Raw genomic sequence first — 13120 nt, forward strand, 5'->3', positions numbered from 1 at the left:
CCCAAGCAGGAAACCCCTGAAGAGGCCCTAGGACCTCGGCAGGGATGGAGACACTGCTCCAGGTGTGGGTGGCGCTTGTGCAGGATGGAAATCATAGTTGGAGCAGGCCAGCCACCTGAATCGGAGCGGGTGGAAAGCCCACTCTTTCTCACCAACCTCAAGTTTGCTTGTTTGGGCCACACCTGAATCTCCCAAAAGGGAACATGGAAGAGGGAAGCTGGTGTTTATTGAGTTTTATTATGTCCAAACATGGTGACATACTTTACATCAGTTATCACCAGTCCTCACAGCTCCTCTGTGAAGGAGAATTATTACTTGACACATACACACTGATTTCATGGATGGGGAAGACAAGACTCAGGTTAAATAACTGGCCCAGACACACAGCTTGTCCATGGCAGAGCTCGTGATTCCCCCGCTGATGTTCTCTCCACTACACCAACCTCTTTTCATCCCAGATCCTTGTGAAAGGCCAAGAACTCAGAACACTCTGGCATTGTCCTCTGAGAGCAGAAATGATTCTCCCTTTGGAAAGTCTCTTGCATAAAGAGGGCAGGTGAATCACATAAGGCTTTTTAGTAGCAGCCCTGGGTTGAAGGAGGACTTTGTACTGAGTCATTTAAGAAGGAGTTCTGAGGAGGTGGGAAGAGTTTTGGGGAAGTGGAGAGGGGTTCTGAGAAGGCAGGAGGGGTTTGGGGGAGGCAGGGAGAGGTTCTGAAGAGGTGGGGAGAAGTTCTGAGGGGATAGGAGAGGTTGTGAGGCGCAGGAGTTCTGAAGAGGTGGGAGGAACTGAGAGAAGGTAAAAGGAGTTCTGAGGAGCGGGAGGAGGTGGGAGGAGTTCTGAGGAGGGAGGAGGAATCCTGAGGAGGCAAGAAGAATTCTGAGGTGAAAGGAGTTCTGAGGAGGCAGGAGGAATTCTGAGGAGGTGGGAGGAGTTCTGAGGAAGGAGGAGGAGTTCTGAGGAGGGAGGAGGAATACTGAGGTGGGAGGAGTTCTGAGGGGGGAGGGGGAATTCTGAGGAGGTGGGAGGAGTTCTGAGGAGGGAGGAGGAATCCTGAGGAGGCAGGAGGAATTCTGAGGAGGGAGAAGGAGTTCTGAGAAGGTGGGAGTAGTTCTGAGGAGGGAGGAGGAATTCTGAGGAGGGAGGAGGAATTCTGAGGAGGGAAGAAGAATCCTGAGAAGGTAGGAGGAATTCTGAGGAGGTGAAAGGAGTTCTGAGGAAGGGGGAGGAGTTCTGAGGAAGGAGGAGGAATTCTGAGGAGGTAGGAAGAGTTTGGAGGAGGAGGGAGGAGGAGGGAGGAATTGTGAGGAGGCGGGAGGAGTTCTGAGGAGAGAGGAGGAATCCTGAAGAGAGAGGAGGAATCCTGAGGAGGTGGCAGGAGTTTTGAGGAGGTGGGAAAAATTCTGAAGGGGTGGGAGGAATTCTGAATAGGTGAGAGGAGTTCTGACGAGGGAGGAGTAATTCTGAAGAGGTGGGAGGAGTTCTGAGGAGGGAGGAAGAATGCTGAGGAGGTGGGAGTTTTGAGGAGTGAGAAGGAATTCTGAGGAGTGGGGAGGGTTCTGAGGAGTGGGGAGGTGTTCTGAGGAGTGGGGAGGTGTTCTGAGGGGGAGGAGAAATCCTGAGGTAGGAGGAGTTCTGAGAAGGGAGGAGGAATCCTAAGGTGGGAGAAGTTCTGAGGAGGGAGGAGGAGTTCTGAGGAGGTGGGAAGAGTTCTGAGGAGGGAGGAGGAATTCTGAGATAGGAGGAGTTCTCAGGAGGGAGAAGGAATTCTGAGGAGGGAAGAGGAGTTATGAGGAGGGAGAAGGAATTCTGAGGAAGGAGGCGTTCTGATGAGGGGGAGGAGTTCTGAGTTGGGAGGAGTTTTGAGGGGCAGAAGGAATTCTGAGAAGGTGGGAAGAGTTCTGAGGAGGGAGGAGAAGTTCTGATGAGGGGGAGTTCTGAGGAGGTGGGAGAAATTCTGAGGAGGTGGGAGGAATTCTGAGGAGGTGGGACGAATTCTGAGGAGGTGGGAGGAATTCTGAGGAGGTGGAAGGAATACTGAGGAGGTGGCAGAAGTTCTGAGGAGGGAGGAGGAGACAGGCATCCTAGGTCAAGCCAGAAAAAGGAGTGGTGAAATTGCTCCCTGATTCCTCCTTGGTGACTCTGAGGTTAGAGAGGAAGCTAAACTCAGAAGCCCACCTTATATACAGAAGATGGTCTGGGGTCTGTAACATTGCAGGTCCTGCTCTCTCCCTAGGCCATCACTTCCGATCTGCAATGGACTTTGTATGTCAGCCATGAGAAACCAAGGCCATACCAGTTTTCTATTTGGTCCTCAAATGTACCAAACTCTTTCCTATCCCAGGGACCTTGCAATATGTTGTCTTCTTTACCTGGAACATATGTTCTCCAAGCCTCTGTCTCTGAGACTCGGATGAAATGTTATTCCCTCAGACTGGCCTTTCCTGCCAACCCCACCCACCCCCTCCCACCCTTAGTCTGCATTATGCCCCCTGGTATTTTCTCCCCCAGTTTCCCGTTCTTTCCCTTATCTCACTCTGAAGCTGTGGGCTCCTCTGATGAATACATACCCTCCACAGGGCAGGAATCCTGCTGTTTATCAATTTGGTACACACTGCTCCTTGCACACAGCAAGTGCACAAAAAGCATTTGTTAAATATGTATAGAAGCAATATCAGGCCGCAAGACGGTGGCCCTGCCTGTGATATAGTGGGAAGACAGATAAACATGTACTTAAGACCAGGGTTGGGTCCTCCCGGGACCAGGACTTTAGGAATGCTGGGATTAATTACCAAGGGGAGCGATGGAGATATTTGACATAGTTGGTTTTGTAGTAGTGGGAAGGCCGCTGAACAGCGGAGGGAAGGTGTGGGAGTTACGGAAAAAAGGAACTCTGGGTAATAGAATGCACTACTGCACTCCAACCTGGGTAACAGAGTTTGTGACCCTGTCACAATATATATATACACACACACATATGTATGTATACATATATTGCGACAGGGTCAAAAACTGAGTGCCATAGTGCACAATCATGGCTCACTGTAGACTTGAACTCCTGGCTCAAGCCATCCTCCCACCACAGCCTCCGGAGTAGCTGGAACTATAGGCATACGCCACCATGCCTGGCTCATTTTGTATCTTTTGTAGAGACAGAGTCCTACTACATTGCCTAGGCTGGTCTTCAACTCCTGGACTCAAGTGATCCTCTCACCTCGGACTCTCAAAATGCTGGGATTACAGGCGTGAGCCACTGCACCTGGCCTCGCATTGGTTTGCTGGATATATGAATCAAGCAAACCTTGACTGAGGGGACTGGGCTGTAGCCTGATAAGAGTAATCTCCATGTGTGTGTGGTGTGGCATATGTGGGGATTGTGCGTGGGGTGTGTGTGTGGTGTGTGGGTGTGGGGTGTATGTGTGGGGTGTGTGTGTATGTGGGGTGTATGTGTAGGGGGTGTGTGGGGGCTGTGTGTGTGGTGTGTGTGGTGTGTGGGTGTGGTATGTATGTGTGGGGGTGTGTATGTGGGGTGTGTGTGATGTGTGTGTGTGTGTGCAGTGCTTAACCTGGGGTCCACAGGTCAAGGGGATCCATGAGTAAACCTTTTCAACAGAATTGCTTTCCTCTGTAATCCTATATCCCTTTATTTTAGGTATTTAAAATCAGTATTTTGAAGTCCATTTAAAAAACAAATGAACAGTATTTTGATGAGGGATCTATAGGCTTCACCAGATGACCAAAGGGGTTCACTGCACAATCAAAGTGAAGGGCCCCTGTGTACAGAACCCCAACACAGATAAAATAACCCCAAAGCCTCCATTCGGTGGCAGCATGCCTGTACTGAAAGTCTGACTGGCTCTGGGAAGCAACCAGCGCCAGGCCCAGAGAGCATGGAAGACCAGTGGGCTGCTTCCCCGGCAGCATGTGCAAGGGAAACCCCTGTGAGCACCCCCTCTGCTGCCAAACCCAGCACTATAGTCACACGGCCGGGTAAGGGCATGAAGCAGGAGTCAAGACTAAGCAGCTAAAATAAGGGAAGGAGACGAGACTAGCAGAATTCCCAGCTTCTGGATTTCTGGTAGGCCCATGTGAAAGGCTCCGGCCATTAGAAACCAGTCTTGTTGGGCACACTCATTACCTTCTCATAATACTGGATGTTCTTGTCAGCCATCCCCATGAGTAGCTGCCGGAAGTCCTGCCTCTTGTTGTTCTGCCACCTCTCCATGTCAGCTTTCAGGTCAGCATTGAAACACTCCATCCGATCTTGACATTTCTCAACGTCCGCTGGCACCTGGAAAAGGGAGGCACACATGGGTGCCCTGCACACAGAACTAGCATCTCTTGCCTTGAGCTCCTCTGAGCACACATTTGTCAAAGGCTAAAGCCCTACATTAAAATGCCATCAACACGCTCCGTCCTCTGGAGGCATTTATTTGGAAGCAAAGACTTGGGTTTTCAGGTCTAAAGAGAAGTTCTGAAAAGGGGCTTTCCTAATCTGAATCTTCAAACCCATCCAAACACAATGGGGGGACACCCCCATTTACACACAGGAAGAAGAAACACTGCAAGTCAGAGTCATATGTCTTTGGTTCCTTTTAGGATTTACTCATCCACACTTGAAAGTGTGTGCAGACTTTGCAAATACACAACAGTATTTGCATTGCCCTGCTATTTTCCTGTGTCCCATATTAGAACTAGAAAAGAGGTAGGTTTTCCCAGATCACATGAAGTATTCCATTGCTGTGACACTTGATGATGCCTTTCCTCATTAATCAGAGAATTGCAATAAGACAACTACTGGCCAGCTGCCTCCTCTGAACCCCACATTATAAATAAACTGGAGGCTTGTTTATGCTTTTCCCAATAGCAGATATTTTAAAATGGAGAGTTAGAGAAGTCTGAGAAAATAGGAAGAAAGTAGGCCGGGCGCGGTGGCTCAAGCCTGTAATCCCAGCACTTTGGGAGGCCGAGACGGGCGGATCACGAGGTCAGGAGATCGAGACCATCCTGGCTAACACGGTGAAACCCCGTCTCTACTAAAAAATACAAAAAATTAGCCGGGCGAGGTGGCGGCGCCTGTGGTCCCAGCTACTCGGGAGGCTGAGGCAGGAGAATGGCGGGAACCCGGGAGGCGGAGCTTGCAGTGAGCTGAGATCCGGCCACTGCACTCCAGCCTGGGCGGCAGAGCGAGACTCCGTCTCAAAAAAAAAAAAAAAAAAAAAAGAAAATAGGAAGAAAGTTATTTATGCATGTCAAAAAAAAATGTGAAATTCAGGCTGGGTGCGATGGCTCACGCCTGTAATCCCAGAACTTTGAGAAGCCAAGGCGGGCAGATCACAGGGTCAGGAGATCGAGACCATCCTGGCTAACACGGTGAAACCCTGTCTCTACTAAAGAATACAAAAAAATTAGCCGGGCATGGTGGCGGGCACTGTAGTCCCAGCTACTCAGGAGGCTGAGGCAGGAGAATGGCGTGAACCTGGGAGGCAGAGCTTGCAGTGAGCCGAGATCGCGTCACTGCACTCCAGCCTGGGCGATAGAGCGAGACTCCATCTCAACAACAACAACAACAAAAAATCTGAAATTCAAAGAAGAAATAAACAGCAGGCTATTTCAAGTTTTTCTTAAAGAGGTTTACAAAACTTTCTCAAAAGGGAACTATGTCACTTGAAATTTCACAACTTTCACTTTGCTTTGGTGAGTTTCACCTATCCTGTGCAGCTGGAGTGGGCCTTGCGGCTGCAGCACTTCCGAAAGCTGGCTTCTCTCTCCTAACTCAAGCACCCCACTGGGCCCCAGTGGTGGCCAGGGAGCCAACATGCCCAAAGCTAGGTCAAACCCCCAATATGCCAAATGTATCCCAACCACAAGTGAGGCCTTCCTTGTATGGTCGGTGCGGTGGGGCCCATGAACCAAACTGTCTCCAAGCCATGGCTCACCACTGGGAGTCCATTTCCATCGATCGGGGAGGTTTATACCCAGGCCTCATGGGCAAGGAGCTGACACAGAATGATGCCAATGAGAAAGACAGGCCTGAGGGAGCTGGACACCTTCAGGGTACTCAGCCATCTTCTCCACAGACCACATGGAGATGGCTGTAGAACACACGAGCCGGGGAAGAGACAGCCAAGGCAAGCGAATTTGAATGTGCCTGACAGGGGAACTAGACATGGGTGAAACCGGGATGAGCTGGAGAGAAAGAGGTAACTGACACTTTAAGAAATTAAAAAGCAAGAAATTTTTCTGTTAAGACGGGGAAAGAGGCCTTCTTCAAAGTACATACACTTCTGGAAGAAGGAAAAAAAGTACTGGGCTGGGTGCAGTGGTTCATGCCTTCCAGCACTCTGGGAGGCCAAGGCAGAAGATCGCTGGATGTCAGGAATTTGAGACCAGCCGGGGAAACATAGCAAGAACCCCATCTCTACAATAAGTACGATGTGGTGGTGGTGCTGTGTTGTCCAGGCTGGTCTCGAACTCCTGGCCTCCAGCAATCCTCCCACCTCAGTCTCCCAAAGCACTGGAATTACAGGTGTGAGCCACCGTACCAGGTCAGAGACTGACTTTTTCTTCTGATGCCATGATTTAAGTCTCTTTTGCCTCCTCCCAAGACCATCCATTACTATTGGTTACCTCAGGAAAAAGGGAAATAAAAACCAGAGTATCCCGGTCTTGCCTCTCCAGAGTCACTCCAGGAATCAGCCTCAATGGAAAGATGCCCAGCGAGCCAGCATCTCTGGCTGGCTTCACCTCCCACAGGCACAGGCCAGTTCCCTTACCTGTCTCCTGGCCACTGCTCATATTTGCATCAGGGTGAGGGTACTTATGAGCAACTTCCTATTTGCTTAATGAAACTTCTGCTGTGGGGAGAAAATGGAAAGGCCTGGAAAGAGAACCTCACTGGGACACGTGGAGAAGAGGGTAGCCGGGGTCTCTGAATCACAGGACTTTTTACAGAGGAAAGATTCCCAGGTTTAAAGATTCCCAGGTCGGTGCTGGAGATAGGAACTCTGACTGATCCACAAAAATTAGGGTCTAAACCACGGTTGTGGGTTTTATGACTGCCTGAGCCTCGGTCTGGGAAATATTTGGCTTCTCAGTTTCACAACACATTCTGTGCTTGGCACTGAGGAATACAAAAGTGCTTGGGTCCCAACAGGCAAATCCTGTCTCCCGTAACCTACAGTCTAGTTAGGAAGAAACAGGAACATGCCTAGACACTGAGGTGAGATGTTGCAAGTGTTGTCGCTTCCCCTGGAGCCCCCGTGATAAGCATGCTGAGGAGGATGGAGAGGGAGGCCAACCTGGGAAGATCGGGCCTCATGGAGGAAACGGCACTGAGGCGGCTCCTTAAAGATGACAGATGTGAGATGTGTGACCACTCGGAAGGCACTCCAGAGTGGCAGTACACGCAAGGGACAGAGGAGAGAAGACACTGGGACCCACCGCAGGTATCATGCACAGGCCGCAGGGCCCACAGCAGCATGGAGAGGGAACTGCAGCTCGCAAGATTGGCGGAGGGTGGCAGGGAATGAAGAGGCTGGGACTCGTCCCAAAGGCCTGGTTTCCTGAGGCCCAGTTAACTCATGCCCACTTCCGGAGAACAGAAAAAACCCCACGCTTCTTCCGGCTGAAGTGGACAGCTCTAGGATCAAACTTCCAGAGCTTAGCTTGCACACCCCGCCTGCCACTTACCAGGTGTGTGGCCTGGGACCTGGCCTCAGCTTCTCTGTCTGGCTAATATTCTCTGCCTCACAAGGTCGTCATGAGGTCAAACAGGCTAATATGTGTTAAGCGCTTTATGGAGTCCTAATTAGGAAGGGGGAGTTGGGCTGGCAGGACCAAGGGAAAGCAAAAAGAGAAGGCAGATTAAGGTACACTTCTGCCTTTCTTCATGGTCCAGGACACATATCCTGCACAAATATTAGTAACACAATCTTCCTGCACCCAGCTATCACCAGACTCACAGTTAATAGAAAAATGCAAGTTTGCTCATTCAACCTTGGAGTTACCAGCACTACACAAAGCTCCCTTCAGTACACAGCACAAGCACCGTTCTATGAAATCCCCAGCAAGCCTTTGTTTCCTGGCAGTCAGCTCCCTTCTTGCTGATCTGCCTGTTGCACTCTTGCAATGTATTTTCCTACTTTCTCTAATAAATCTGTTTTTCTTTACCTACAACTGTCTTAGTTAATTCTTCTTATGCCCGCAACACTGGTTCCAGATAGTCACTGCACACCTGTGACACACTTGTGCCTGGCATATAGTAAGTGCTCAATAAACATTTGTTAGCTTATATCAGTATTATCAATATTATAATGTGCTGTTGACAAAAGATAATCTATCCTTTGCATTGCTCCTGAAGCTTTATTTCATGTGTTATGAAAAAGGTTTTCATCTTCCAAATACAAACCATATTATTATATGTTATGCCAAACATTATGCCACCCTTTGCCAATGCTACCCCACCCTGAGATTTCATCAGACACCAGAGATGAATCATCTCCAAACTATATATTAGCATGAGATTGCACTGGGCACCCTGGAACTGGGGTGGTGGCTCTAACACCAGAAGGGAGAATATGGAGTAAACCAACCTGGTGGAGACAGGACTGACAGATTTGGCAACTGGCTGCCCATGAGAAATAAAATAGAGGGAGTCAGAGAGAAGCCTGAAGTTTCTAGTCTGGATGACTAGGGTGGCCACCAAAGGCTCAGAATGAAGGACAGGTCCACAGCTCAGAGAAAGGAGGCAGCTGCAGCCAGGGGAAGAGTGACGCCTCCCTCCACAAAGCAGGGTGAGATAACAAGAAAATCAAACATAGCTCTTTTATAAAGGCTTATGGAAAAGAATACACAACCAAATTTTAAAATGAGCAAAGGACTTAAACATATCTCCAAAGAAGATAAACAGTCGGCTGGGCACAATGGCTCATGCCTATAATCCCAGCACTCTGGGAGGCTGAGGCAGGCAGATCACAAAGTCAAGAGATCGAGACCATCGGCCAACATGGTGAAACCTCGTCTCTACTAAAAATACAATAAAATTAGCTGGACATGGTGGTGTGTGCCTGTAGTCCCAACTCCTTAGGAGGCTGAGGCAGGAGAATTGCTTGATTCAGGGAGGCGGAGGTTGCAGTGAGCCAAGATTGTGTCACTATACTCCAGACTGGCGACAGAGTGAGACTCCATCTCAAAAAAATAAAAATAAAAAAGATAAACAGTCAACAAGGACAGGAAAAGATGCTCAACATCATAATCACTAGTGAAATTATAATCAAAGCCACAATGAGATAGCACCTCACACTCATCAGGATGGCTACTACCAAAAAAAAAAAAAAAAAAACCCAGAAAATAGGCCAGGTATAGCAGCTCACACCTGTAATCCCAGCACTTTGGGAGGCCAAGGCGAGCAGATCACCTGAGGTCAGGAGTTTGAGACCAGGTCTCTGGGAGGCAGAGATTGCGGTCAGCCAAGATCATGCCACTGCACTCTAGCTTGGGTGACAGAGCAAGACTCTGTCTCAAAAAAATACGAGCACATAAATGTTGGTAAGAACATGGGAAAACTAGAACCCTTATATGCTGTTGGTGGATTATAAAACAGTATAGCTGCTATGGAAAACAGTTTAAAATTTTAAATAGAACTACCATATGATCCTGCTGGATTCCACTTCTGAGTATATATCCAAAGAAATTGAAAGCAGGGTCTCAGAGACATTTGTATACACATGTTTATAGCAGCATTATTCATGGTAGCCCAAAGAGGAAAGCAACACAGATGTCCACTGATGAACGGATAAACAAAATGTGGCATGTAGATGTATAAGTGTGTGTGTGTGTGTGTGTGTGTGTGTGTGTGTGTGTCCCATATATATGGGATATTACTCAGCCTCAAAAACGAAGGAAATTCTAACACGTTACAACATGGATAAACGAAGTACATTACGCTGAGTGAAATAAGCCAGTCACAGGACAAATACTATATTATTCAAGATACGAGGTATCTAGAATGGTCAAAGTCATAGAGACTAGAGACATAAAGTAGAACAGGGGTTTCTAGGGGCTGGCAGGACAGGGAATGGAGAGTTGTTTAATGGGTCAGTTTCAGTTCTGCAAGATGAAAAGAATTCCAGATATCGATTGCACAACAACGTAAATGTGCTTAACATGACTAAGCTGTACACTTTTAAATGGTTAAGATAGCAAATTTTATATTCTGTATATTTTACCACAATATAATCTTTTTTAAATATATGGAGGGAAAGGTAGGGCTGAGGGAGACAGGGCCCAAGGTTTGAACTCACAGAAAAGCCAGCATGTATAGGGTTAATAAAGGACTCAGCAAGTCACTCAGAAAGGCGGGCACAGGAGGAGGAGCTGGTGAATCAGAGAGAACAGAGCTAGAGAAGCCTGGGGTGGTAGGAGTTAGAAGAGGATGGAGGGATTAAAAATAAGGAAATAAGAGGAACTGGGGTGAGCTGTCTGTGACCAGCTAGTGAAGTTCCCCAACGCGAAGAAGGGGAGTGCTGGCAAGTCACATTCACGCTCAGGCGTGTATTCCTGTCACCTTTGATTCTTTTTGGATAATGTCCTTGTAACAATCAATTCATTGACCAGTAACACTAAGCATTCTTTTTATTTTTTTTAATTTTATTCATTTTTGAGACAGGTCTTGCTCTGTCACTCAGGCTGGAGTGCAGTGGCGCAATCACAGCTCACTGTAGCCTCAATCTCCCAAGCTCAAGCAATCCTTCTGCCCCAGCCTCCAGAGTGGCTGTAACTACAAATGCACACCATCACACCCAGCTAATATTTTTATTTGGAGTAGGAGCAAGGTCTTGCTACTTTGCCCAGGCTGGTCTCGAACTCCTGAGCTCAAGCAATCTCCCGTCTTGGCCTCCCAGAGTGCTGAGATAATAACAGGTGTGGGCCACCACCCTAAGCATTTCTTCTCATCTCAATGTTTTAATTTTTGTGACTGAGGTATTGTTACGGTTGTGCTACCATTTGTCTGAAGGATGTTGAGATGGCACAGCACTGCTAATGGTTGGGTGTTGCTTATCATGACACCACGGAAAAATATCACCATATAAGACATCAAAAGACAAAAACTTATATAGAGGGGACAAAATTGCATTTTTCACATTGGTTCCCAATCTCTCATGATAATTTCCATTACAGAATACAGGTTGCTGGTGCAATGACAGAAGAGTCACGTAGATGGGACTGTGCATTTCGGTGTGCTAGGGAATGGGATAGTAACTTAAATTCACCAACATTCATTTAAAAATGTATTACTCAGTGAGCCAAGATCGAGCCACTGCACTCTAGCCTGGCAACAGAGCAAGATTATGTCTCAAAAAAAAAGCATTACTGAGCTCCTTCCATGTGCCATGCATTTCCGGGCCCTAGAACAGAAATCTCAACCTAAGTCTCCTTCTTGGAGCTGGGTTGGAGATGTCACATTATCTGCTCTCATGATGACCGTAGGTTAGGAAAATCTCCAAACTACACCAGACAGATATAATCCCAAAGCGTTAGGGAGAGGGGAACTTGTGGCCGCTGCGGGACAGGTTCCATGACCAGTGACAGCCACACGCTGCTGGGTGAGCAGGGGACAGGGCTCCCTAACTGGCAATGTGTGAGTGGCAGCGAGATTGGTCCCCTGCCCTCTGGGAAGCCAGAGCCCCCAGGCTGGTCATCTCCAGCTTCCAGCAACTGCGTTTTCAGTGTCTATTTAAACTATAAGGTGAAAACAGGTAAGAAAACACTGAGACAGGGTCAAGTTTGAAAAGCAGCCATGGAATTGGGCAAATAGAAAGTCACCAGCTCTCTGAATGAATGCTTTTTTTTTTTTTTTTTTTTTGAGACGGAGTCTCGCTCTGTCGCCCAGGCTGGAGTGCAGTTGCCAGATCTCAGCTCACTGCAAGCTCCGCCTCCCGGGTTTACGCCATTCTCCTGCCTCAGCCTCCCGAGTAGCTGGGGCTACAGGTGCCCGCCACCTCGCCCGGCTAGTTTTTTGTATTTTTTAGTAGAGACGGGGTTTCACCGTATTAGCCAGGATGGTCTCGATCTCCTGACCTCGTGATCTGCCCGTCTCAGCCTCCCAAAGTGCTGGGATTACAGGCTTGAGCCACCGCGCCCGGCTGCTTTAATAATAGATAAAAACAAACTTCAGAGGATGGCCAGTGGGGAGTGAGGGAGGGAGAGGTGAGGGCATGAGATGAGGAGTAGAGAGGCTGACAGCAAGAGAGCCACGAGCTCCCCTGCACGATGACATGAGAGTGAAGCCCCAGGGAAGGCCACACGCACTCTCCCTACCTGCCTCGGGAAAGGCAGGGCGCCCCCTCAGGGAGCACAGCTGCTGGGGCCCGCGCCCTGGGGACAGGCGTCAGCTTTGGTGCCAGATGCACCTGGGCCCCAAACCGGATCCACCATTTGTTAACTTTGGCACTTAAATTCCACGCTTCCCCTGACCCCGGGCCCCCATCTATCGCATGGGGACCACCGCACTGGCAGAGGATGGCTGCGGTGGGATGTAAGTCAGCTGCCGGGGTTGGGGGAGTTCCGCCTGCTCAGGCTAGAGGCACCTGGTCTTCTGCCCCACGCTGAGGGACCTCACTTGCCAGAAGGGTCTGGAAACGACAGACACCAGGCCCCACTCTCTGGTCTGCGGAAGCTCCGTATGTAGAATTCTCCCTGCTACCAGTTTACAATTGGCATTCTCACTTCGCTACCTGTCACATCTTTCCCATTCCAGAACATTCACCATCCTGGTGGTTCTAAGAGCTGTCCAAGGTCTACAGCCTTCAACAGGTTTGTCCAGAGAGCCAATTTCCACTTTCCCTCTGCTCTTCTCTCAACCAGAGGAACACCTCTGTGCACCTTTCCACTCCCAGTCATCTCCACACGACACACCCACTCTTCCCACACCAATGTCCTACTCGCCTCCGTGCCCATGTCCCCGAAAACACCATACCCGCCCCCCTACACATGCCCACCATGCGACCTCCCTACACACCACACACCCTCCCTACACGCCACACACCCTCCCTACACGCCACACACCCTCCCTACACGCCACACACCCTCCCTACACGCCACACACCCTCCCTACAC

The 13120-nt window shown here is 49.1% G+C and overlaps 1 protein-coding gene across 1 annotated transcript in view; it reads right to left on the minus strand.

The window, feature by feature from the left end:
* SNX30 (sorting nexin family member 30) overlaps nucleotides 1-13120 on the minus strand; it is a 127827-nt gene that overhangs the window by 6577 nt on the left and 108130 nt on the right. The window contains exon 8 of the mRNA XM_023201747.2: nucleotides 4140-4292. Within this exon, the coding sequence (XP_023057515.2) occupies nucleotides 4140-4292 (153 nt within the window). The remainder of the gene's footprint in view (nucleotides 1-4139; nucleotides 4293-13120) is intronic.

This window comes from Piliocolobus tephrosceles, chromosome 14, assembly GCF_002776525.5.
Source record: "Piliocolobus tephrosceles isolate RC106 chromosome 14, ASM277652v3, whole genome shotgun sequence".
Classification (NCBI taxonomy): Eukaryota; Metazoa; Chordata; class Mammalia; order Primates; family Cercopithecidae; genus Piliocolobus; species Piliocolobus tephrosceles.